At 33.8% G+C, this 27,541-nt stretch overlaps 1 protein-coding gene across 2 annotated transcripts in view; it reads right to left on the bottom strand.

The window, feature by feature from the left end:
• NUDT3 (nudix hydrolase 3) overlaps nucleotides 1-27,541 on the bottom strand; it is a 63,597-nt gene that overhangs the window by 24,256 nt on the left and 11,800 nt on the right. For both annotated transcript variants that reach the window (XM_074311235.1, XM_074311236.1), the window contains exon 2: nucleotides 16,819-16,929. In XM_074311235.1, coding sequence (XP_074167336.1) covers nucleotides 16,819-16,929 — 111 coding nt within the window. The remainder of the gene's footprint in view (nucleotides 1-16,818; nucleotides 16,930-27,541) is intronic.

Below are 27,541 nucleotides of genomic sequence, written 5' to 3'. Positions count from 1 at the left end.
GGAAAGCCAATTCTTCACTTCCAAGTCAAGTGGCCAGAACATGCTCAAATTATCTCCAGACACAATTAAATACTTTTCCACAACTGCATCTCCACACTTACACTGCTTAGGAACAAAAGCCAGTAGTATACATTATGGGGAAAGAGAGGAAGAAGTGTGGAAAGAGATTTATAGGAAATAAGTTATCTTTTCTTGGAGAAGTAAAGAAACAATATTAAAAAAAAATTCAGTATTTCAAGTAGGTTAAAGCCATTAAAAAGGGACCTAAAATTAAAAACACACAATGGCAACAAATCCTAAAACTAAAGGGTATAATAATTACTTATGAAGCACTGATACAGAATTTTTGTGTCGCTTATCTCTACATTTGTTATTTCTATATTCATTATCAACATAGTACAGTCTGATATGGTGGAAAGAGTATTAGGCTTAAGTGGGAAAAGATTTAGAATTCTAACCTTGATTTTGTCAGATTTTAAGACTTAGGGAAATCACTTTCACCAATCTGTACAGCAAAGGGATTAGACTAGATATTGTGTGGGATGGATCCTAGACCCCATTCCCCAAATTAACTAATCAGAAACATCTTCAAATACAAAGAGAAAGCATTTATTTATTCCCTGAAGGGAAATTCCTAAGCACATCTGGGAAGCATCCCTGTTCCCAACATGTGCTTGTCAACCTGACAAGTCTGAAACAATAAAGCTAAATTAAATAGCAAAAGACCCAAGCCATTTCACTGGATAGACTAAAAGGAAGTAACCATCATTAACCAATGGCCAGCAATGTTGTCTGCTTCCTGTGGGTTATGTGACTTCCTGTCACTGACCTAGGGTCTTGGTCTTTAGAGACCTCTAGGCGTAGAGATCATGTGACTTCCTGCAACCTGGGTCCAAGACCTGGGATCTTCTGGCTCTGAGAATAAGGATCCAGTTGAAGAAGGGACCCTGAAACTCTCTAAAACTCCTTTAAGGACAGATTCTCCCTGAATCCTGGCTTCTGTAAAAGATCCTGAGACACAGGCACTACCCCCATTGATAACACTCACTACTGATTAAGCTTCCTATTGAATTAAAGAGACTCATTCAATTCTATTCAATTCAACTCAAGTGGTATCCAGCCCTATCAAAAACTGCCCTCAGCTTGTAGCCAAAAGCTCCTATTATAAAAGAATTAATCTTAAACCCTCTCCTTGAAGAGGACCTAATATGCCAAGGAATCTTTTCCTGGCATAGCAAGCCTCTGCTGGCTGGGATGATATTCTTTCATAGTTAGCCTCTCTATTTATTTTTATCAGTTTAGTTTTTCAGGTTCGTAAATTCTTTTATGAAAAGGATCTCTGTGCTGCCAGAAGGGGGTTCCCACAACTCCCTACCCATGCATTGAGTCCCAAGGAGATTTAGGGGAGCCAAACCTCTTCATTTGGTTCCCTGAACTCTGCCTGCCACTAACCTCATCATTTAACTCTCTGAACAACAGGAACCCTAATCTCATTTTGGTTCCATGAATCTAATCTCATCATTTGGTTCCCTGACCAGGAATCCTGAAATCTAGACCTCATCATAGTGACTTAAGCTTCTTGAGAAAGTTTCACCTGGATATCTCAAATTTAAATTTCTGTGAGGCAATGATTAAGTCACTAGATTGTTCAATGGTTTTTTTACATATGATGGCTCAGTAACACCTGGGACAGTTATGAGTTATAACTGGAAATTGTATTTAAAAGATCCTTGTGGGTAAATCAAAGAATTACCCTCCAAAAGTATTTCCCCCCCAAGTCCAGATTTGGGGCTTTTCATAACTCAGTGCCACATACAAACCTGGAGTTATAAGTACCCAAAGGTCATCTAAGACGGGCTGTTTCTTTACAAGATAAGAAACCTGAATCGAAAAAAATTCAAAGAATTCTTTTAAGATCACAAAGACTAACCCGCAGTCTCAAGTTTAAAAATCTGCCCCCCCCCCGAAAGTACTTAAGTATTAAGTTATGGTTTTCAGTTTGCTAATCTGCAAATAGAAGAAATATTAATCTATATTACCTAACTAAAATGATTGTTATGAATTAAGTATTTTGTAAAATTTAAATCTCTACATAAATGTGAATTGTTATTATGTCTTCATTAGCTTTCATTTCTGAAAGAACCTAGACAAAGGGGACCTTTAGGGATCTAACCCCCTTAAGATGAACAAAGACAGGGAGGAAAAGAATAGAGTAACTGCTTAAAGAGTGCAAATTCAATCAATTATGGAAGCACTACTTCCTCAGTGCCTCCTCTATATAAGAACATTCATTAGAAAAAAAATAGGCATTTTGTCTTGATTCTTCAAAAAATGTATATCTAAAATATGGTTCAAGTATTTACAATAAATAAAAAGTAATTATTTTTAAGTAAAAGCATTAAGATTATAGCTTGCTTCAATAATCTTTGCAGTCTACTTCCACACAGAAGTATACCATGTACATTTATTACACAACTTCCATTTATCCTAAGTCCAACCTTCAAACCCTCTTTTTAGAATACTAATACAGACAACAACCCTTGACAAGGCTATTTTTACATATCACATGATTGCTGCATGCAGGTCAATGTAGGTATCACTATTACAACTGACAGATATCTGGCTTTGATATTGGGGAATGATGGATTTTTTTTAATTCCACAAGACTCTCTTTAGTCCAGGCAGGTCACTCCTCTGGCCAGATTTCTCTTGAAATCAAATAAATTATAAGTTTCATAAGGTGAGTCAAGATGGGGAGAACAGGGAGAAAATGTAACTCAAATCCTATCAGTTATAAAACTTCCAGCTAAATTTTGTAGTTTAGTGTCTAGCTAAGATTGTTTATTTTACTGCCTGAAAAATAAAAGTTAAAGTTTTTCTTTTTAAATTACCTTAGATGAATACAAATTAACATTTTAGGTCCAATAGAAAATATTCCTCTGTATTCACTTTATGTGGCAGAAGATTGGTTAACTACCATCCCAGTAATGTTAGTTCTTAATAGTGAGTTGTAATATGTAATTAGTACTCAATTCTCCAAGACTGTAGATTCTAATTTCTAAGTAAGCCACTATCAATTAGGTGAAAAGTTATTGGATAAAAACCAGGCCCAGGGGAAAGAAGAGGTGTACAGGAGGGAAGACAAAACCAAGATTATGGACTGAACTCAGAGATTTGCTTGGGTCTCTCCTATGTTGTGCCACAGTTCCCTTTTATTGTCCTGCCTAAGCTTCCCTGAATTGTTCTGCCTCAATCCCTCTGGTTCCCACCCTGCCCCTCCTGATCATTAGGACAGATATAACTTAGGGCTGGTTACACTAAGGATGTATAAACTCAAGATAAGGGGGAGTTCAGACATCCTGGCTCCTAACACCTCCTAAGTTATCAAGAATTTATGGTCTCACCCCCAACCTGTCAGAACCGGATTGATGGTCCATTCTGACTCTGCCCCTGCCTTGGCCTACTCTGGTTGCTCAGAGCCACTCACATATATTTCACGGGAAACTCAGATTCACTGCTAGATGTTTTGAGACATCAGCTCTGGGGGCAATTTGCCCCCAAGCACAATCTCTCCCTCTCAAAATATTAAAAACTCTCTATCTCTATATTGCCTCAGTTTCTCCAGCATTACACCTAAGCTCCTCCAAATACCTTTAAATATCAACTCTAAACAAATTCTGTAGAAGCAGGACCTACATAGACAGTGAATGAAAGTTGGCAGGGGAAAAAAAAGTCTGTTGCACAAGGATGAGAGGAATGCAATCCAACACAGGCTGTGCCAGCACAGACCAGGCAAGCCCCAGCAAAACAGGAGCAAGCTTCAGAGCAACTCAATCAGTGGCAGCAGTGGCAGTTTCCAGACCTCTCAGCCCACAGATGGTAAGGCTGTCAGACAATGTATCAGAAGATTTACAATGGGTCTCCCTTTATTGGCACCAAAGCAGGACTCTTTTCTGTAACAGGACGGAACTTTGAAACAAGGATTCTCACAAGGTGTTAAAGTCAGTAGAATTAGTTATCTAGACAATGGTTATCTAGGTTAGCATAGTGATTAATAGTTCTCTAGTTCAGTATGATTGAATTAATCTTACAACAAATAATGGTTCCTTAGTGATATAATGATTGGCTTATTCTCAATATGACTAATGGATTTAATTGTAATAGAGTATTTAAGAGGCCAAAGTCAGACCTAGAGGGGGACAGACTTGGAGAAGACAGAGAACTGGAGGCTGGAGTACAAGCTCTCGGAATGAAACAGACTTCAAGACAGAGACCTCTGTGGTGGCCCTTCTGCTTTCCCCACAGAAACCAAGACACATTCAGAGGACCTCCAGAAAACTAGCCCGGGCTCCCAGCAAGGAGACAATAAAGATTTTTGGACTTGATTTCTAGCTATTTTCGTGGTGATTACTCAGCTGAAAAGAAGGTTGGTCCAGTGAGATATTCCTTGCCAGCATATACTTAGCAAAATCTAGTAAAGCTGTCTAACTAGATATTACATGGAATAGCCACAAATAATAAGGAATACCAGCTAGAATACTCAGATATTCATAGGAGACAAAACCAACAGAGAAGTCAGAAGGAAATGAAAAAAGGCCATTTGACTTGGCAATTAAGAGATTATGGAAGCAGTAGCTTTACTTTAGCCAGACTGCAAAGGTTAAATCAGAGAAGAGGAAATGAAGATGAATGAGTACAAAGGTTTTTTCCAATAGATTTGTGATGGAGACAGCCATCTGCATTCAGAGAGAGGACTGTGGGAACTGAATGTGGATCACAATATAGAATTTTTTCTTTTCAACTTCATTTTTCAAGTATTTTTTTAAGGAGTTCGGCTAAGAAAGGGTAAAGATACAGAAGATGATAACTTGAGGGGATAAGTGTTTTTTGCTGATGATGTTTTAAGAATGGGATAGTAGGAAAGAAATCAGTAGCTAAGGAAGAGAATGTGTGTGTGTTAAAACATGTAGAAAGGTTGGTCTTACCAAGGAAAAGGGCCAACTTTTTGTCAGACTAGGGAAAAGGATGAAAGGAGCTAGGAATAATGTCCAAGTGATTTGAGATGAAGAGAAAAAGAGAAGAAAAAAATTCATGCTTAATAGCCTAAATTTTCTTAGGAAATAAGTGATCCTTGACTAAGAAATAACGGTAGCAAGAGGAAGGGAAGATATGGAATAACTTCTTTCAGACATTGAATGAGATGACATGGAATCAGATACAAAAGAAAAGATTGAACCGCAACAACTCAGTTCTAAATCCTCATCCTACTTTATCTCTCCTAATATACTTTTTTATTTAAGTTTACATGACATTGCTTTCTCTTGATTTTCTATCTAACTGCTGCTTCTCAGGATGCTTTATTGGATTATCGATGGTGCTTCCAAGACTTTGTCCAGGTCCTTCTCCAAGTTACATATCAGTTCTCTTCAACTTAATTATTAGTTTTATGTAAATGACTTCCAAATATATCCAGCCCCATTTTTTTCTCCTTGGCTCTTTTCACACATCATCAACTTTACAGGACAATTCTGACTAGATATCACATAAGCAGCTCAAATTCAACCAGTCCAAAACTCATTCCCAAATCAAAATATTTTGGAGATACCTTGTTTCCCATAACTAAGGCCCCGCTAGCAGGCTGTGCCCTGAGCTTGGCATAATCTTTTGCATCTTGAATACAGCACCCTCTAACAAAGGGTATTACATGGACCAGCACCATGTTCAACTGAGGAATTTATATACTTCTGCTTGTATCCCGACTCTCCTTGTCTTTAATCTGTTTTGTAAGGCTCTGGCCACCTACAGTTTAGACATTCTCTTCCTCTCCACTTTCCCCATTTTAAAATTTCTGTTTCTTTCTAGGACAGTCACAACCTTAGAAGTTATTTTTGGTTATGTAGTATGAAGAGTGATCAATTGCTGCTTCTATCTCCCATGATACCTCTTTTATCTGTCCTTTTCTCTCTACTTACATGTCTCATTATTTCTTGCCTTGGATTTAATGCAAGAATCTCTAAACTGTCTGTCCCACCTCAAGTTTCTTCCTCCCCAAACAAGATACCAAATTGATTTTCCTGAACCACAGATCTCCTTACCATACCACCCTTCTACTCAATAAACTCCAATAGCTCGTTATTCCCTGGGAAAACCCAATATAGACACTCCTCTGTAGAAGAGCTTCACAACTCTTTACAACTGAGCCGATCCTACCTTACAATCATATCATACATTATTCCCCCCAAAGACCCTATAGTTGTCTCAATCTGTTCTTGCTCTTCCTTCATGACACCAGTTCCTATCTCCGGGCTTTTGCACAGGCTGCCCCTCATGTTTGAGAAGCACTTCTTCACAACTGTCTCTGAGGACCCCTAGTTCCCTTCAAATCTCAGCTTAAAAATGACTTTCTACATGATATTCTGATGCGCGCACACACACACAAATACCCCTCTGTGTACATACTTATATGTATATATGCTGTCTCCCCAAATAGAAAGTGTCCTCATAGAAAAAACACTTTCAATTCTTTCTCTCCTCACTAAACACTTAATAAGGGCTCATTAATATTTCTCCCCCATATATATATAAAACCACCTATATGCCAATACCTACCTACCTCAAGATTAATTTCCTCCACACACAACAAATGAAATTTTCTATCACCAAATTTTACCTGTGACTCAAGAGAAACTGGCAAGAGTTTATAATCCTTTAAGAAAAATTTGATAATCAAAAATTCTAGTTTTCTAGGGTCTAAATGTGCTTAATATGTCCTTGTATAATGACACATAATTATGGATTTAATTATCATTTTAAAGAGTCACAGAAATGCAAGAAACCTTAAAAATCATCATTGAGTACAACCCTCTCATTTTACTGATGAGGAAACTCAAGTTCAGAGAAGTTGAGGTACCCAAGGCATTGAGCAGCAAAGTCAAAATTATAACCCCCATTTCTGCTAGGGACTTAAGTTACTTTTCAACTTCTCTGTATGGTGTCTTGTTGGTACCTATTTATTGTTATCTCCCCTACATATATCTCATTTCACTGCACTTCCATTTTGATTCACAGATATTTTTTATAATATAAAGAATTATGGTAATCTTGAATGGAGCAAATCAACTGCCCCCCCCCCCTTTTTAGCAGCTTGAGCTCACATTGTATCTCTGTGTCATACTTTAGTAATTCTTACAATATTTCAAATCTTTTCATTCTTGTTATGGTGATCTGTGATCTTTGATGTTACTCTTTGGGGGTGCCACAAACTGCACCCACATAAGACAATGAATTTGACTGATAAATGTCTGCTATGTTCGGATTGCTCCACCTACCTGTTCTGCCTCCCTCTCCTTGGACCTGAGACAAAAAAAAAATTGAAATTAGCCTAATTAATGGAATATTATTGTTCTGTAAGAAATGACCAGCAGGATGATTTTAGAAAGGCCTTAAGAGATTTACATGAACTGATGTTGAGTGAAATGAGCAAGACTAGGAGATCATTATATACTTCAACAATACTGTATGAGGATCAATTCTGATGGATGTGGCCCTCTTCAACAATGAGATGAACCATATCAATTCCAATAGAGCAGTAATGCACGAAACCAGTTACACCCAGCAAAAGAACTCTGGGAGATGACTATGAACCACTATATAGAATTCCCAATCCCTCTATTTTTGTCCTACATTTTTGATTTCCTTCACAGGCTAATTTTACAAAGTCTGATTCTTTTGTACAGCAAAATAACTGTATGGACATATACATATATTATATTTAACTTATACTTTAAGATATTTAACATGTATTGGTCAACCTGCCATCTGGGGGAAAGGGTTGGGGGAAGGAGGGGAAAAATTGGGACAAAAGCTTTTGCAATTGTCAATGCTGAAAAATTACCCATGCATATATCTTGTAAATAAAAAGCTATAATTTAAAATAAAAAAGAAAGAAGGCTAATTAATAACCCTGGAAAAAATCTTCAAGTGTTCAAATGAAAGGACAAGTCAACAAATGTGGTAAATTTCTTTGTCTTAGAAGAAATTGTCCCAGCCATCTTTATCTTTATCAACCACCACCTTGACCAATCAGCATCCTCCACCAGCAAAGAAATTATGACTCATTGAAGGCAAAGATAATGTTTAGCATTTTTAGCAATAAAGTATTTTAAACTAAAGTATGTGTGTGTGTATATACATGTTTCTTTTTTAGAAATTATATTATTGCACATTTAATAGAGTATAACAAAAAGAACTTCTGCATGCATTCAGAAACAAAGTTCATGTGACTCATTTTATTTCAAAATTAACTTTACTTCAGAACTAAACTTGCAAAATCTTGTATTACCTGTATTTTTAGCATAGAGCATAAACATAGAAAGTTTAGTAAATAGTTGAATATAGTGCTGTGGCCACTATAGCATGCTGCTCAATTGTTGCAGGTAAAGTAAAAGTTTAACATATCTGATTATTTTTCTTTTCAAAATTCCTTTTATGTTTAAATCATTCTAATGAATCAAGAATCTATATAATCTGAAAGAGTAGTAGGCTATGGTATTGTCAGAAGGGTACCCTGAAGATAGTACAGAGATTTCAAAGTTGTACTGATGAATATTAGGGATGTTTAAAGTAGAAATAGATAAAAGGAGCTGAACTGTAATTGCTGAACAAAAGAATTCGGATATAGCTTCTCTTCAGCTCTGCCAGCAAAGTTTTTAACTTTCATGATGAATCAGTAAGGGAAAATTGCTTTGTAAGCACAAAGGAGTAAGTTTTTATTATACAGAGAAAACTCACAGGCATAGCTGGAGAAAGCATTCTTTGCACTGTTATGGGTTATCTGTAAGAGAAGCAAATAACAGTTATAAGACATGTCCCTTTGGTGTTTATAATAATGGGATTCTCTCCTACTGAATTAAAAAGTAGAGGCTTACCTAAAAAGGATAGTTCAACATGTTGTTAAAAAGTAATCTACTTTATAAAACTGGGGGCTTTATTCAGTTCAGCTTAATGTTTCTACTGCAGCAAATTCACCAGTTTCAAAAATTTAGCAAACATCCTGTAAAGTTCTTTGGTAAATAAACGGATTAGAAGTAAGTTGAACTTAATCATACCTACATCTGATAACACTATACTACCCAACAGTCTTGCTTCATTTAAAACAATACTAAATTGTGACAGGTTTTCCAACACTCACTGTGTGTGTGTTTGTGGGATGTGTGTGAATACTTCATGGCTGACCAAATTTTTTTAAAGCAACAAATAACATTATCAATGAGAAAGATGATTGAACTGTGATTTTTTAAACTGGCACCAATATGCCACTGAGTCTAATAGCATTTACCATTGCTTCTTATTTTTGCCCATGTCACCTGCTTTTCATTTAAAAATTTTTTATATGTATTCATTTTTAGCATTGTTTTAAAAAAATTTTTGAATTCCAAATTCTCTTCATCTCTCCCTCACCCACTGAAAAGGCAAACAATATGATATCAATTATACATATGAAATCCTGCAAAACATATTTCTCTATTAAATAGCTGTATTGCAAAAAAGAAAAAAATATATACTTCAATTTGCACTTAGAGTTCATCAGTTCTCTCTTGGGAGATTTATAGTATTTTTCATCATGAGTCCTTTGAAATTGAACAGATTATAACCCAAAAAAGCAATTGTTTTTGTTGAACCTTTTGCCCATGTGGCTTAATGACCAGCTCTATTCTCTATCCCTAAATTAAGTACCTTCACAACTACCAAGCAGGGGAAGACTTACTTCCCTATTACTCTCCTGTTATATAAATTTTACTTAAAATACCTCACTGTGATTAAAGAGGAAAATGGCCTAAGTAAAAAAAAAAAAAAAAAAAAAACAGGAAAAAGGAAAAAGTATAATAGCACCTCTTTTTATGGTAGTAAAGAACTGAAAATTGAGGTGATGTTCATCAATTGGAAAATGGCTGAACAAGTTATGGCATATAAAATGTTAATATGCTTTGAGAAATGACAAGGTTAAAACACCTGGCAAGACTTGTATGGATTGAAGTGAGGAGAATAATATTTACAGTAATAATACTCCCAGAAAGCCAAACAACTATGAAATACTGAGAGACTCTTGAACTGACATCATGGAAACAACAGTTCCAGAGGACTTGATAAAATACTATCCATCTTCATCTAGGGAGCTAATAGACAACTTTTTTTTTTGAATGTAACTAATTCTGAGAATTTGTTTTGCTTTACACTACATATATGTTTGCAACAGGCTTTGTTTTTCTTGCTTTCTTCGTGCATGGGGGAGGGAAAGAGTTTAGAATTAAAAATAAAACCGATTAAAAAACAATCTTGGGGTCAGCTAGTGGTGCAGTGGATAGAGCACCAGCCCGGAATTCAGGAGGACCTGAGTTCAAATCTAGTCTCAGACACTTAACACTTCCTAGCTGTGTGACCCTGGGCAAGTCACTTAAACCCAGCCTCAAAGGGGAAATCTTAAAGTTACTATGGCAGAAAAATGGATTTTATCATCTTCCCTTGAGATAGATACCTTTTAAGTTTCCCTATCACTATCACTGTCAATACTATCCACCTTATCCCAAGTTTGGAATTGAGCTTATTTAAAACTTCTAGTTTCTTTAACTTCCAATCTAATCAATAAGGCAAATTTTGTAACTTCTTCCACAATACCTCTTGGACTTTTCACTCCATTTCTAAAACTTTTTATTTTAGATCTTTACCATCTCATACCTTGATTTTTGCAACAACTCTGGCTAGTCTTTTTATATTCAATTTCTCCTTGAAAACAACTCATTAAGATAATCTCTTTTTAAAAAACAATTCATACTGCCCACTCCTCCAATAAACAACATAGAACTGCATTTTATATCTATTAGAGTAAACCTAAATTAAACAAAGTTTTTTATGTTTCCCGTAAGTTGCTTCTTCTATACCCATTAGGTTTCCTCAGACTAGTCACTTCACTTCTCTGTTTCAAACCACAGATCTGTTAAGACGAAGGGTCTAAAACAGCTCTGTTTCTAGGAGATTCCTGGATCTTAGGATGAATTATTTTTACCCTGAGGACAGCTGGAAAAATGGGGATGGTTAATGGAAAAGGGAGAAAAAGACTAGGTACAGTTACTCAAACCACTTTATTACTGGCCTTGCATCTGCACTTTCCCCAGGATTCTGGGAAAATATGAAACCTTAACAATGCCAACTACAATATAGTTGTTTCCAGAAGAGCTGAAGTATTGACAATGTTGTCCTTTGATAGTAATACTGAATGATAACATCAATTGGAGAATGGTTGAATAAATTATGGTATATGAATGTTATGGAATACTATTATTCTAAGAACCAACAAGCAGGATGAATACAAAGAGGTTTGTAGAGATCTACATGAACTGATGCTGAATGAAATGAGCAGAACCAGGAAATCATTATACAGGGCAACAACAAGACTATACAACAATCAATTCTAATGGTCGTGGCTCTCTTCAAAAATGACAGGATTTAAGCCAGTGCCACTTGTTCAATGATGAAGATAGCCATCTACACCCAGAGAGGACTATGGGAACTGTGTGGAACACAACACAGCATTCTCACTCTTTCTGTTATTTGTTTGCATTTTGTTTTCTTTCTCAGTTTCTTCCTTCTTAACCTGATTTTTCTTGTGCAACAAGATAACTGTATAAATTTTTATACATATATTGCATCTAACATGTATTTCAACATATTTAACATGTACTGGACTACCTGCTAGTTAGAGGAAGGAATAGGGGGGAAGGAGCGGAAATTGGAACAAAAGGTTTTGCTAGGGTCAATATTGGAAAAATTATCCATGCATATGCTTTGTAAATAAAAAGCTTTAATTAAAAATATATATTTAGGTCCACAGTATTACAAATAAAATCTTTAAACAAAAAACCAAAACAAAACAAAAAAATACTGGATGGTAATAATAGAATAAGTTGGTTACCCTAATTGAATTGGGCTGCTCTTAACATATAAGGGCACCTATATGTTAATTGTACTTTCAAGTCTTTATCTAGCCAAGACAGTTATAAAAAGGGCAGCCACTGCACTGAGTTTAACCTGGACATTTACATAGCTACAGACTCCCAAGATCTCAAAATCTAACAATAACAAAAAAGCACAAATGATATAGATCAGACTATTCTCATCTACTTTATTGAATGAACTACAAAGAAGGAGAAAGTCTATTAGTCTCATTAAAAATATCTCCTGCTTTACTTCGAAGTGAGTCTGGCTGATTAGACTGCTAAAGACTTACCTACTAGGAGTGAGAAGTGAGAATTTTTGGGTCCAACCCGAAAATTATATTTCTTTTAATTTTCAATATAAAAAAGCAATTTAAAACACCAAAGAAAAAGTAATGCTCCTAAAAAATTCAAATTTGGTATTCTGCAACAGTTATTCACAGCAAGAAATGTTAAGCCCTAGAAAAAATATCTTTTTAGTATTTAAAAATATTATATTATGGGGCAGCTATTTGGTGCAGTAGATAGAGCACCAGCACTGAAGGCAGGAAGATCTGAGTTCAAATTTGGCCTCAGATTTGAATTAACAATTCTCAGATGATGAAATTAAAACTATTTCCACTCATATGAAAGTGTTCCAAATCACTATTGATCAGAGAAATGCAAATTAAGACAACTCTGAGATATCACTACACACCTGTCAGATTGGCTAAGATGACAGGAACAAATAATGATGAATGTTGGAGGGGATGTGGGAAAACTAGGACACTAATACATTGTTGGTGGAGTTGTGAAAGAATCCGGCCATTCTGGAGAGCAATCTGGAACTATGCCCAAAAAGTTATCAAACTGTGCATACCCTTTGATCCAGCATTGCTGCTATTGGGCTTATATTCCAAAGAAATATTGAGGAGGGGAAAGGGACCTGTATGTGCCAAAATGTTTGTGGCAGCTCTTTTTGTAGTGGCTAGAAACTGGAAGATGAATGGATGTCCATCAATTGGAGAATGGTTGGGTAAATTATGAAGGTTATGGAATATTATTGCTCTGTAAGAAATGACCAGCAGGAGGAATACAGAAAGGCTTGGAGAGACTTACATGAACTGATGCTGAGTGAAATGAACAGAACCAGAAGATCGCTGTACACTTCAACAACAATGCTGTATGAAGATGTATTCTGATGGAAGTGGATATCTTCAACATAAAGAAGATCCAACTCACTTCCAGTTGGTCAATGATGGACAGAAACAACTACACCCAGAGAAGGAACACTGGGAAGTGAATGTAAATTGTTAGCACTACTGTCTATCTACCCAGGTTACTTATACCTTCGGAATCTAAGACTTAACGTGCAACAAGAAAATTGGATTTACACACATATATTGTATCTAGGGTTATACTGTAACACATGTAAAATGTATGGGATTGCCTGTCATCTAGGGGAGGGCGTAGAGGGAGGAAGGGGAAAATTTGGAAAAATAAATACAAGGGATAATGTTATAAAAAAAATTACTCATGCATATATACTGTCAAAAAAAATTTATAATTATAAAATTAAAAAATTTTTAAAAATACATGTAATATACACTTAAAAAGAAATAAGTTTCATATACAATTCTCTTTTCTTTGTATTTTGTGCTTGCTGTTTGTCATATAAAAAGAATATAAACTAAGATTTGATTCAAGTTTCATTTTCACTAACACATTCCATGTTTTGTATTTTCCTAGAACTTATATTTATTAATAAAGTATTTATCCATCAATTACTTATATTCGTATTGTACCCAATTACTGTAAGAGATTGAAAAAAGTCAGTTTCCAATCCACAAAGCATTATAATTTAAAATACTGCAGAAGCTGTTCAGGAAAGAAGAAGAAAAAAAAACAAAACAAAACAAAAAAAAAAACCACCCGTGGAACAAGATTAGTTTAAGACAAAAGTAAGCATAGAGAGAAATAAGGGATTTGGACTAACAAAGTAGGCAGAAGGGAAGAAGTCTATTAGTCTATTTAGAGCAAATTACAAGTAAGGATGGGTCATGATTTGTGAAGTACAGTATTAATATACTTAAAGGAAGAGTTAGAGAGTAAATAGAGAACTGAAGCACTGACCAAATGAAAGTGGTCTCTCAGCTCTGAATCTTTAACACATTTAGACTGAAGCATACTATTTTTCACATTCTTAATTTTTTTTTTCCATGATGATTTGGGGGGGAGGGGAAGAAGTGTCTGTTTCCCTCCCCCAACATGACTAATATGTCAAAATATTTTGTATAATTGCATATGTATAACCTATAATTGCAAAAACTGTCTCAGGGAGGAGAGAGGGAAAGAGAGAATTTGAAATTAAAAAAAAATTTAAATAAATGTTAAAAGTTGATTTTCCAAGTAATTGAGGAAAAAATAAATTTTATTAAAATAAAATCTTCAACTTACTACCTATGTGAGCTGGGGCCAATCACTTAATCTTTCTAGAACTAAGAGATCTTTATCTGTAAAACCAAAGGCTAAAGTCCCATTTAGAAATACCCACTCTAGGAAAAAATGCCTAGTATATAAATAATGGAATATGGTGTAAAAAGAAATTACAATCTTGGGAAATTCAGAGAAACATGGGAAAATGTTGAAAAACTAATGCAGAGGGAAATATACAAACTAAAAGATATATTTGTAGAAATAACTAATAAAAAAAAAAAGGCATCAACACACTATTTTTTAAATGATAGCTTTGGACTAGAAACTTTCTAAAAAACTTTACTTGGCAGTGATATATAGGATAGAGTGGAAGAGAAAAAGCAGAAGCTGAGTTATTTTCATACAGTATGGAGGCTGTAGCTAGGACTGTGGCACTACAAATAAAGAACAAGACAATTTGAAATACATTATAAAGAATTAATGGGATTATAACATTAACGTTAAAGAATAGAATGAATGACTGCTAGATTTCTAGCCTATAAGACTTGGAAAATGGTGTCTATTTTGGAATTATGAGGTATATTCTCCCCAATCAAACATATATTCACAATTCAATCTTTATGGGATAGATAAGAATCATATCTCTAGGGAAATAATGGAAACTGACTTGTATGAAGGGCCAGATTAGAATGAGGTCAATAATAGATGGAAAAATGAACTGGCACTAGAAGATCAGAATGGAAATGAGATAGAAAACAAGATGCATTTTGTGGGGACAGATGCTAAGAATAAGCTTGCAATAGAAAATACAGGGTTAAAATGATTCAATCTTTTAGATATAGAATCTATAAAATAGCTTCAAGGAGTTCAAAAGGCAAAATTATGGTGTATCAAGAACCAGAAAAGGGAATTAAGGAGCAGCTGAGAAATAAAAATGTTAGTATTAATACTTGCAAAATTTCCTAACATGGTAGATATTGGCTCTAAGTGACTAATAGTATCAAAACATTAAAAGTTTACTACAAATGAGAAATGGTATTGTACAAGGGTGTGGAGCTTAGTGTAAACAAGAAGGGTTTTCAATGGTGGCAATAGAATTGAACACATCTACTAGAAAGTGCTCCTACGTTTGCTGTTCAATTCTAGTAAAAACAATTCTGTCATACAGTCAGAAAAACATATCAGCTAGGGGAGTCAGAGGCAGGGATATTAGAGAGAAAAAATGAAAAATGTGGGTTAGGATACATTGAGCATTAGGATACATTGAACTTAAGCAGAAATACACTATGAATTGTGGAACTTATGAGATTAGTGCTCATCAAGGATTAAATATGTAATTTGTGGAGTTGTAGGTTCACAAACTTGCAATTGGAATTTCCCATATGCACTGTATCTCCAATTATAAGGAGTCTCAAAAACTATTAATCTGTTGGTGTTGTTCTGAATATTCTGATAACTACTTCAAATCAATTGGATTACTTTGTAATCCTTTTTTATTTATGTATTTAAAAATACCATTCTGGAAGTGAACTGTTGGCTGTTCACTATGCCAAAGGGCTCTATGATACCAAAAAAAAGTTAAGAACCTCTGCTCTATCTTATTTTTCTATCAGAATCCTGAGCATTTATTTAGTATAGTTCTGTATACCTAGTAAATACTTTTTCATTTATTCAGTCATTCACTTTCCTCTCAAATAACTGGAAAGCTCAAAGTCTAAATATTGTTCACCTTTTCTAGATTCCTGGAGAGACCATTGTTTTTCTCATCATTGTAAAAGTTAGTAGCAGATCTAGAAATGTTAGAGGTAAGTAATACTAACAGGCATTTATATATCATTTTAAGGTTTATAACCTGTCTTTTGAGATAGTTTGCTGAGAAGTAACAAGATTACAGAAAAGATACAAAAGCAGAATGACTGATTTCCCCCAAGGCTCACATTTTGAGGAAGTAGTACAAGACCTAACCATGACTTATTTGAACCATATGAGAAGCTGATGCTAAGTTATGGCTATGCTCAAAGCCCTTTAAGACACAAGGGAAGGGGCAGCTAGGTGGCGAAGTGAATGGAGCACAAGCCCTGAATTCAGGAGTTCAAATCTGCTCTCAGACACTTAACACTTCCTAGCTGTGTGACCCTGGGCAAGTCACTTAACCCCAGCCTCAGGGGGGAGGGGGGGAAAGAGACAAGAGAAGCACATTTTATAATGATCAAAAGCTAATTTTCTAATATATCAAAAGCATTGCATACATGGAAATATTTTAAAAGCCTATACATACAGAACATAGTGGGAGGGCATTTATTCAGATTGCTATGAGAAATTAGAAGGAAAGGAAGTAACAACCTACTTTAAAAACATTAGCTATTGACAAATGTAAATGTTTCAACTGAACACTTTTTTCTTTTATATATACCTCTTCACACACTTCCCGAACAGCAGCCACGCCCGGCTCCTCTTCAGGCTCCATACCTCCTCCAGGAACAATCCATTTATCTGGATGACGACTACTGCTCACCAGCAGCACCTAATATTAAAAAATATATACGTGTATATATATATATCTATATATCATATAATAAAGTGTTTATTTGGAAAATTTCAAATTTAAAGAAATAAAAACAACCCCAAAAATGATCATACACTAAGCATTTTTGTGATGGTGTTTTATCCCTAATTAAATAAATTATATCCTTACCTTATTATACCCTATTCAATCTATCCTTCATTCATGCAGCTACCAAAGTAATATTTCTAAGGCAAAGAAAACCACTCACATGCAGAGACAGCTACAAAATAATGAAATATTACTACTTAAAGTAGCAAGTGGCTTTTAGAAGAAACTGTACTACTTTATGGTGGTTTTTACAGCTATTTCACAGTTAAAGGTAAATAGTTTTCCTTTTCAATTGTCCTTGAAAATCCAGCTAAAAAATCATCTTTATAGCTAGAAGCTTCAATGACATATTTCAAAGTTATAAATGGAATGGGAAACAATGTAAATCAACCCAAGCTATGTTTTACTTTTTTAAAAAATCTCTCCCATGGTTTTCCCCTTTTGCTCTGATTTTTCTCTCCCAATGATTAAGTGTGTGTGTGTGTGTGTATATATATATATATATATATACTGTAACATATGTAAAATGTATGGGATTGCCTGTCATCTAGGGGAGGGACTAGAAAGAGGGAGGGGAAAATCTGGAAAAATGAATACAAGGGATAATGTTATTAAAAAAATTACTCATGCATATATACTGTCAAAAAATTTACAATTATAAAATTAATTTTAAAAAAATATAGGTAACAGTTAAGTATTCATAGGAAAAATAAAATAGAAATCTGATTACTTTTTTAAAGCAAAAAAAAAAAAAAAAAAAAAAAAAAAAAAGAAACTCCAAGTATCTAGGCCTGGGGCAGTGACAACATTGAAGGAATTTCATTCAATTGAAACTTCAGTCTAAGATTTCCTATTAAAGGGCAATTTTAAACTCATTTCTTTGCAGAGGCCCAAAACAGTACTATGCCTTGTCAAGGAACCTCTCTCCTTAGCACAGTTGCCTGCCAGGACCCCTACCTGCTGTGAAGAGACTTTCTCTTCTCAGTGATAAACCTTTTATTTCTCTTCCAGGACTTTGTCACTCGGAAGTCAGTCTTCCTAGCAAAAGCTGACTTCTACAGTACCAACAATAAACTTTACCAGTCAAACTTTAAAAAAAAAAAAAAAAAAAATATATATATATATATATATATATATATATATATATGTATAAATATATACATGCATTAAAAAGAAATAAACTTACTGGGAAAAATAATAAATGGCATGTAAACTATGCTTTGTTTATCTTGTATTCCCCTCAAGGAGAATGTAACCTTCATGAGAGCAAGAATGGTTTTTATTTTGTCTGTTACCCATTGACTAGCACAGTACTGAGTTCATAGTAGATAATAAATGAATTGGATTAGAGAACTCAAAATCAAGACAAAAATATTTTAAGTTGAAAGTGAAATTCTACTCATATTAACTAGTAAACATCTATACATATAGTTCATATAGTAGTTTCTTCGAGCTAAGAAAGCTCAATGTATTGCCTTTTTAACACTACACAAATATAAAATCCTTATAGACTTAAGTTTTTACAAACATCCACTTTAAAATATTTATAACACAAATTAGTCATTTTTATTCCTTAAGAGTCCTAAGTAAATGAGCTTACATTGAAAATAATCCAATGTAAACTGAGTGGATGCCCATCACTTGGAGAATGGCTGAATAAATTGTGGTATATAAATGCTATAGAATACTATTGTTCTGTGACAAATGACCAGCAGGATGATTTCAGAGAGGTTTGGAGAGACTTACTAGAACTGATGCTAAGTGAAATAAGCAGAATCAGGAGCTCATACAAGGTAACAAGAAGATTATACAATGATCAACTCTGATGGATGTGGCTCTCTTCAACAATGAGATAATTCAAACCAGTTCCACTTGCTTAGTAATGAAGAGAATCAGCTACATCCAGAGAGAAAACTATGAGAAATGAGTATGGACCACAACAGAGCATTTCCACTTTCTGTTATTGTGTGCTTGCATTTTTGTTTTCCTTCTCAAGTTTCTTTCTTTCTTTCTTTCTAGATCCGACTTTTCTTGTGTAGCAAGATAACAATATAAATATGTATATATATTGGATTTAACATATATGTTAACATATTTAACATGTATTGGACTACCTGCCATCTAGGGGAGGGGATGGGGAGAAAGAGAGGAAAAGTTGGAATAGAAAATTTTGCAAAGGTCAATGTTGAAAAATTACCCATGCATATATTTTGTAAATAAAAAGCTATAATAATAATTTTTTAAAAGAATCCAATGTTACATAAAAACAGAAGATCAGTTTTAAGTTTTACTGGGCTGCAACCTGTAACTAAGGAAAATAATCTAATAGTAAGGTGCTCTCCTCCCTGATAAGAGTTGGGAGCCATACAGTTTAGCCAGATGCCAGAAGAAAAGTACCTTATCAAGTAAGATAATTCTGAGTATTTTTTTCTACAAAGGCAAATAATTAATGTACCATAACAGGAGCATAATTGCAGCCAGTGTTTTAAAGGTTTGATCAGAATTTCAAATGGCACCTGCTAAAAAACTGAATAAAAAACTCAGTATTCACTCTCATCTTGTAAACAGAAGCCTGAAATGGAATAGAAGAGGCAGAGTGGCTTAGTAATTTTGGGGGGGGAATCAGAAAGCCTAAGGACAAATTCCACCTCTAATACTTAATAAATGTGTGATTGTGAACAAGTCACTTACCACTCCATGAGTCTCAGTTTCTTCCCCATAGAAAAATTAGTGTTCCTTCTGAAAGCTTCAAGTCTATGGTTCTAAAACTATTTTGCTGGAATGCCCAAATAATGCCTATAATCATGACTTCAGTAGAACTAGGAAATTGACAAATAAAAGATAAGACAGATCAACTGGATAAAAGATCTCCTATAATACAGATAGCTTCAAGATTTATTACAAGTATGTCTATTATCTGCTAAGGGCATGAAAAAATGAAGCCATTTAAGACTTTCTGAAATCTGCATGAAATAATGGGAAAACAAGCTATTTTGCAAAGATGTTCATGTCATGGGTTCCATTTTTATGGAATATTACTGTGCTGTAAAAAATGATGAATACTTTCACAAAATGGTTGAAAATAAACTGAACCAAGAAAATGATGTATAAGGATTTAAATAATGTAAATGGAAAGAACCATCACCATAAAATAAGTGAAAGCAAACACTGATGAAGATAAAGAATAAGCATGGCTCCAAAAAGGAGATGAAAAGATACCTCCCCCATTCTCTAGCAAGTAAGTGAAAGCTTCTTAAGTGTAGAACAATCCATGTATTTTTACACTTTAGGTGTACTGATTTTTCTTTCCTTTTCCTCTTTAAAAAAAATATTCTGTTACCTAAGATGACTCTCTGGAAGAGAAGGGGAAGGAAAGAATAAGTGGGAGAAATTCAGGTAATACAACTATAAAAGATGTCCATAAAATGTTATTTAGATTTTTTTAAAGCCTTGAAAGAGTAGCCTTTTCAACTCAATCCTTAATTCAAGTTCTTATGTTGTAACTGTACTAGTATTATTAATATCCTTATCTTTGAGACTTGTTAAAGAAATGAAAAAATGGAGGCAACAATGATCTCCTCTAAACTGGTTAAAAGATTTAAAAACTAAAAAAGTGGGTTTTCCAACACAATTGTTCACTCAAACTTGTAATGGTATTTATACTATTAATTTTTTCATCCCTGAAGTCATAAAGTATAGGCAGAGGCATCCTCTTCTTGTAGTTAGTTCAGAACATACTTTAGCAGAAGAAAGGAGAGAGACTTAGATCTTAATCATATCAAGTAGATATTATTTTACATTTTCTCTCTGGCATTTCTGACCTTCAAAATCTTTATTATAGTATAAGATTCTAACTCTTCAATTTTGATAAGCAGTTACTGATCCAATACCCATTACTAATTATTAATCATGCAAAATTCCTTATGTAATCATACTTTATTTAAGGAATTACATAAGCAACACTTCACAATGTTCTCCCCGCCTCCCCCTGCTGGGGGTTAAGTGACTTGCCCAGGGCCACACAGCTAGGAAGTGTTAAGTGTCTGAAACCAGATTTGAACTCAGGTCCCCCTGAATTCAAGGCTGGTGCTCTATCCATTGTGCAACCTAGCTGCCCCCATAATGCTCTAAATAATGAATTTAAACTTCTTTTTGAAATATGTCCTTTGATGGTTTTAGAGAGGCCTGGAGAGACTTATATGAGCTGACACTAAGTGAAATGAGCAGAACCAGAAGATCATTTGTACACAGCAACAGCAAAATTATATGATGATCAATTCGGATGGACGTGACTCTTTCCAACAATGAGATGACTGAGGCCAGTTACAATGATTTTGTGATAAAGAAAGCAATCTATACCTAGAGAGGTAGTGGGAACTGAGTATGGATCATATAACATAGAATTTTAACTCTTTTGTTGTTGCTTGTTTGCATTTTGCTTTCTTAGTCATTTTATTTCCTTTTTGATCTGATGATTCTTGTGCATCAGAATAATTATATAAATATTTTTACATGTATTGGATTTGACATATATTTTAACATGTAAAACATATATTGAATTGCTTGCCATATAGGGGAAGAGGTAAGGAGCAGGATGGGAGATTTTGGAACACAAGGCTATGCAAAGATCAATGTTGAGAAATTATCCACGCATGTTTTAAAAAAGCTTTAAAAAAAGCACTCTTGCTTAACAACAGTGACAAGGTTAACTAAAAACCACCAGTTCATTTGAAAGATAATTATCTTCATACATAAGAAGATACTAAGGAGACACCCAAAGCAGTATTCTTTTTATATATATATATATATATATATATATATGAAAGAGTCGCTCAAAAAAGACTACGTTAGCAACTCATAAAAGAAAAATAATGGATTAAGAATGCAAAAATATGATATGCAATTCAATTGGGTTATCTGATACATGTACCATACCTTGTTTCTGAACTCCAGGTGGACAATGATCTGGTCCCATAAATAAAATGAGTTGAAAGAACTGTGTTCCACTTGGAAAACTGATATACATTCAATGATCTCAACTTGTTGCTTGATACAAAAGTCCACTTTTTCAAAATTAATACTCTTTTAATGATATTATGTAGTAATGAACCATGGACCATCACTATCGCAAGAGAATCAAAACTGAAGGTGACCCAAAATGTGAATGGACAAACTCATGCTGGTATTAAGTAAACTGTATAATATTAACAATGATAACCTGTGGACAGGACATAGTATAAAATATAAGAATAACAGCAAAAGGGCAAGGGGAGGGAGAGAGGGAAGGAATGAGCTAGAGATGGGAAGAAATATCACAAAGTAAATTAGCCTAAGTAGACAACATATAATAAAGCAATAACAGCTTAAAAAATAGCATTGGTACTCACTAGACATCAACTTCAAAAAGACTGGAATTTTAAAATACCTTAAAGGACCAATTTGTATCAATGTATTTTTAAAAATTCATAAGAAAATATAAGAAAAATTATTTCAAAATATAGTTATAACTTATAAAAATGTTTTACATTTCTTGATACTTGTCTTTCAAATGTTACATACTACCACACTAGATATTATATGAAAGATTTGTAGATTGGCAAAAATAAGAATGAAAAATGGATGGACTGTATGCTGAACTGGTAATAAAATACATCAATTGCATATTCTATCCAAATATAAAGGAAATTTTGTACAGAATGACATTTTAAAAACTATTTAAATGTGATCAAATTCCATACCAAAATTTTGTAAAATTTTAAATATAAAAATTATATGAATGTGTGGTATATTGCATGGGATTTAGTGTTAAGAAAAACTTGGGTTCAAATTTTGTCTCAGGGTCTTCATGAACAAATCACCTAATCTCTTTGAACCTCAATTTCCTCATTTGTAATGAGGGCTGTTAACTTTCAAAGGTCTCTAAGTTTTCTTCTAATTCTAAATGTGAGATTGAATGAAACACAAGTAGCTTTTTAAAAATGTTTCACAGTTAAAATGTGTTTCTTTTATTCAGAAGAAAAAACGGGAGAGGGAAGGACAGCAGCAAGCCAAGAAGATGATCGCTAAAATAAAAGTCAATGATGGTAACTCCAACTCCATAAATGAAATTTTGACTTATGGTTTTTTTGTATTAAAAAATAACCTATGTCTCTAAAACTTGAAAATTTATAAATCTATGTATTTTCTTACTGGAAACTTACATTCACCCTGTGAAATAAGTACCACAGTCACTTTTATCTACATTTCACAAATAGGGAAATTGAAGGTACTTAGCTAAATGATCACACAGCTAGTGTCTGGAGGAGAATTTGAACTAAGATCTTCGGATTCCAAATGTAGCACTCTATGCTACACCATGCTGCCTTTTTCTTTTCAAAAAGTTGTTGGATTTTTGTGTAAAGTTGTTGACAGAAGGCTGTTTTGTATAGCCCCAGCATTAAATGAATGGAAGGGGGAGGAGGGGGCAAGAGGATTAAATGTCCCAGCATCTTTTGAACTAAAAATTGCCAAGTAATTATCTATCTACATTGATTCAATGGAGCTCCCTATGCTGAAGTCAGAGTAGAGAGAAGAGATGAGAGAGGAAAAATACCTGCAAAAATTCAAGTGTTCAAAGAAAGGTAAAATGGTGTTAAGTATAGGATTAGTTTATAGTATATAATATATATTTTATATAGTAAAAAGACTTCATTATAATTATTTGGAAATCAATAATGTATATGGTACCAGGATATCCCAGTTCCCAATATATTCTGAAAGATGAGCCCTGACCACAGAGTACTTTATTCTTGTCTTGAGGTTGCCACCAATCACATTAATAATCCAACATATGAGCCAAAAAAGGCAGAGATATGCAAATGAAGAGTGTCACAGTCCAAGTGAGTCAAAGGATATTTGGTCAATCCAGTCAGAATAACAGTTATGTGAATGAGGTGGTCTAAAAGAACTTGTAACAAAGAGATAATGACCTATATATAAATATATATAAACTTCACCTCCTCCAGCTTCCTATAGCTTTTATAAACAGCTGGTGTTAAAACTGTTTTATCAAAAACACATTAAGGGAAAAAGGTAAAGAAAACAAGCTTGTATTTAGAATGGAGCAGTCAGCAGTTATATGAGATTTAGAAAGTCTTGGCACTGGAAAAAGAGACCAAAATAGAAGTATTAAGCATAAGTAGATGAGAATCTGGTGAACAACATATTTTTAGTAACTGTACATTTATATCTTCCACATATTTAAAAAATTAAATACTATTTAACTTTACAATCCTGATAAGAACAGGATATTGAGGAAATTATGCACACTATTATAAATTACTAGGAAGGTTTTTATCACTATAGTCATAAATCAAAACATTTACTGACAATCTATCACAGTACATGACACTGTATTAGACTTTGTAATCTTTAATATACAGGTAAATGCCAGATTTATGAAAAGTAGTTTATGTAATTCTAGTGACAATAAAAAAAAAATCAAATATAAAATATCTTAATAAAGTTCTCAAACAGTATCATTAGAGAAGGTAGAAAACATCCTGGCTGATTTTAGAAGACAATGACTTGATAGAGGGTATAAGACATTATAAATCATCTTCCAATTAAAGAAAATTTTACTTTCCAATTTGACAATATTATCTTCCACTGATTAATAATTTTGCTGACATGCTAACATCACTCTATTTTATTTTATTATTTATTTATTATTATAAGCATTTTCCAAAAAGCTATTTGTATCCCTAACACTTGACCACCACCTCCTTTAGATAATGTTTAAGGGACAGAAAAATTCATCTTCCTGAAATGCTTTAACCTAGCCTATAATTGTCTATATCAATTCACTACATGATGTTAGTTACAGGGAGGGGCTCAGAAAGGGCTCACAGAATGGAAAGCCTGGCCAAATGCCTATTATTTTCTTTTTCATGTATTCAGTATGGCTCTATCCCACCAAATGGAGTATACTCTTTATTCAAATGTCAATGCTCAAGATATTCTAACTCCAAATAAAAATGAGTCTTCAATTATCTTTCATCTTGGTCTCTTTATCTTAATAGAGATGATCAAGAAACAATGATATCTTCAATTTTAAGAAAATTTCTTCCCCAAAACTAAGGGCTCAACATTACAAAGGTGGTACACAAGGTTTAGAATAACAAAGATCCTATTCATCAGTTTTTTCTCATTGTTTTTTCAATTATTTTCCTTCTTCCTCCCTAAAACTAACATCATGAAAAAGGACATCAATGATAAGATAGTGGAAATTTCCCTTCCCTTCCTGCTACAGATGGTAAAACAAGTAGTTTTTCATTAGGGATGCTTCAAGAGACTCACCCTAAGGCACCAACCTGTTCTGTTTCCTACTCTTACTGAAACCAGTAGAAATACTCCACCAACAATATATACCCAGTATTATAATAATATATTTTATTATTCCATTTTCTGTTGCATTTTTCTTTTCTGAGAAATAATAGGTTTTAGAAACCCATTATTTCTCAGAAAAGAAAAATGAACAGGCTAGAAATTAAATGATCGATTAATTATTGGTTATTCAAATATATTAATTCTCAAATTATAATTTCATATTTAAATAGTGAGATTTTGAACACAAATTTCAATATAACTAAAATAATATAAAGCCCTAACAATAAGCAAATAAGGATGTTTTTTCCTTTCATCAAAACTAGCTCCATTTAAACAAAGAGATATATTATGTCACCTCATTTACACTTGATTAATTTAAAATTCATAAGGCAGACAAGGGTTGGGCAAAGATTTACATTTTTGAGGAGAAAGGATATGCTAAGTATAAAAAAGGATTATAGGGAAATATTTAAATAATCTGAAAAGCTTTAAAAATTTGTCTAAAGAATCTGTTCATATGGAAACTAACTATGCAAATAATCTGTCTACTTATGACTTCTATCCAATTTAGTCTGAATCACTTAAATTTTAATGTACTTAATATTTATAATATTTATAAGTGTTCTCAGAACCAGCTTTTCAACATTACAGTGTAACTATTGGGCAAGGTTAGCTTAAAATGCCTATAAATAGGCATTTAAAATATCATGGTTTTGGTACAATTAGTCTATTTACTTTGTAACCACACACACATTCAATACAAAAGGTTAACTATATTATGTTTTTAGAAACATTTTATCTAGATGACAGTTTGAACAGGTAGATTCAGAAGTGGTTAAAAGGAAAAGACAAAAAAAAAAAAAAAAAAAAAAGCATGGATTGATATCAACCATGGATGTTTCTAGTGGGTATGTCCCAGAATGCCGTGATTGGGCTAATCCTGTTTAACATTTCTCAAAGACACAAAGACATGTATGGTATTCCTATCAAAATTTACAGAGGATACAAATCTGGAAGAGATAGCTAACAGAGTCAGGATCCAAAAGGAATAAGACAGGTTAAAACACTGTGCTAAAACTAGAAAAAAGAAACTTAATTAAAAAAAAAAAAAAAAAAGCACTCAACATTTCTGTTAAAAACAAAAAACCCCAATTTTACAAGTACAATAGAGGAGAGAGAGACAGCTATTTAATAGTTTATCAGTAAAATCAAAATGAGTTGGACTACAAGCTAAAAATGTATCAACAATGTGACAAGGCAGCCTTTGGGTCTTTGGACTCCAGGGGTGGGGAGGTGATAACACTGATTCTCTGCCCTGATTAGATCACATTTAGAATACCATTTTAAATGACACATTTTAGTTAGCATCTTGATAAACTGTAGAATATGGAGAGGTTATTATGATCATGAAGGACCTGGCAGCCATACCATATGTGGATCATTCAGATCCTGAAGAGATATTAATGGGTTCAGAAACTTGGAAATCTGGAGCTAGAAAAGACAGTTGTCACATGGAAGAAGCAAAACACTTGTTCTGTTGGCCTTGAATGACAGAAGGAAAACCAACAGATGGAAGTTACTAAGAGGCAAATTTAGGTCTAATATAAGGAATATCTTCTTATAATTAAAATTATCCAAAAGCATATTCTGCCCTAGGATACAGTCTTTTAACAAAGACTGAATGACCACTTAAAATTTATTGATTTTGCAGGTAAGTATTGAGGCATGAGTTGGACTAGATGGTCTCTGAAGTTCCATAGTTTATAGAAAATAACTTGGATTTTTCCCCCCAGACAAGAATATTTTAGCATCTGATAAAAATTACAGGCTATCTTTCTCACTGTCTCAAAGTGGGCCTAAATTTAAATGCACGTTGCCTGTTTTCAAAGATTCAACAAGTTATTTATGTTTCAGTATTTACAGTTTTTCCTTATTTTTCACTGAAATCCTATTTTGTTCTAATTATTCCTCTTATTTTTACCTGCATAACCCATTACATTACCTCAACACTTAAATGATCTTCAGCTTGTTATTCTTTTGTGAAATCTGGTTTTTTTGTAAATAATAACTGTTTTTGGAACTTATATGTTATGTGTTAAAATGGCTTATCTAATACTGACAATGTCTGTTACTAGGCCACAGTTAGCAGATATTA

Source organism: Sminthopsis crassicaudata, chromosome 4 (genome assembly GCF_048593235.1).
Source record: "Sminthopsis crassicaudata isolate SCR6 chromosome 4, ASM4859323v1, whole genome shotgun sequence".
NCBI lineage: Eukaryota > Metazoa > Chordata > Mammalia > Dasyuromorphia > Dasyuridae > Sminthopsis > Sminthopsis crassicaudata.
The sequence above is the reverse complement of the archived record's forward strand: the minus strand, read 5'-3'. Positions and strand labels throughout refer to the sequence as shown.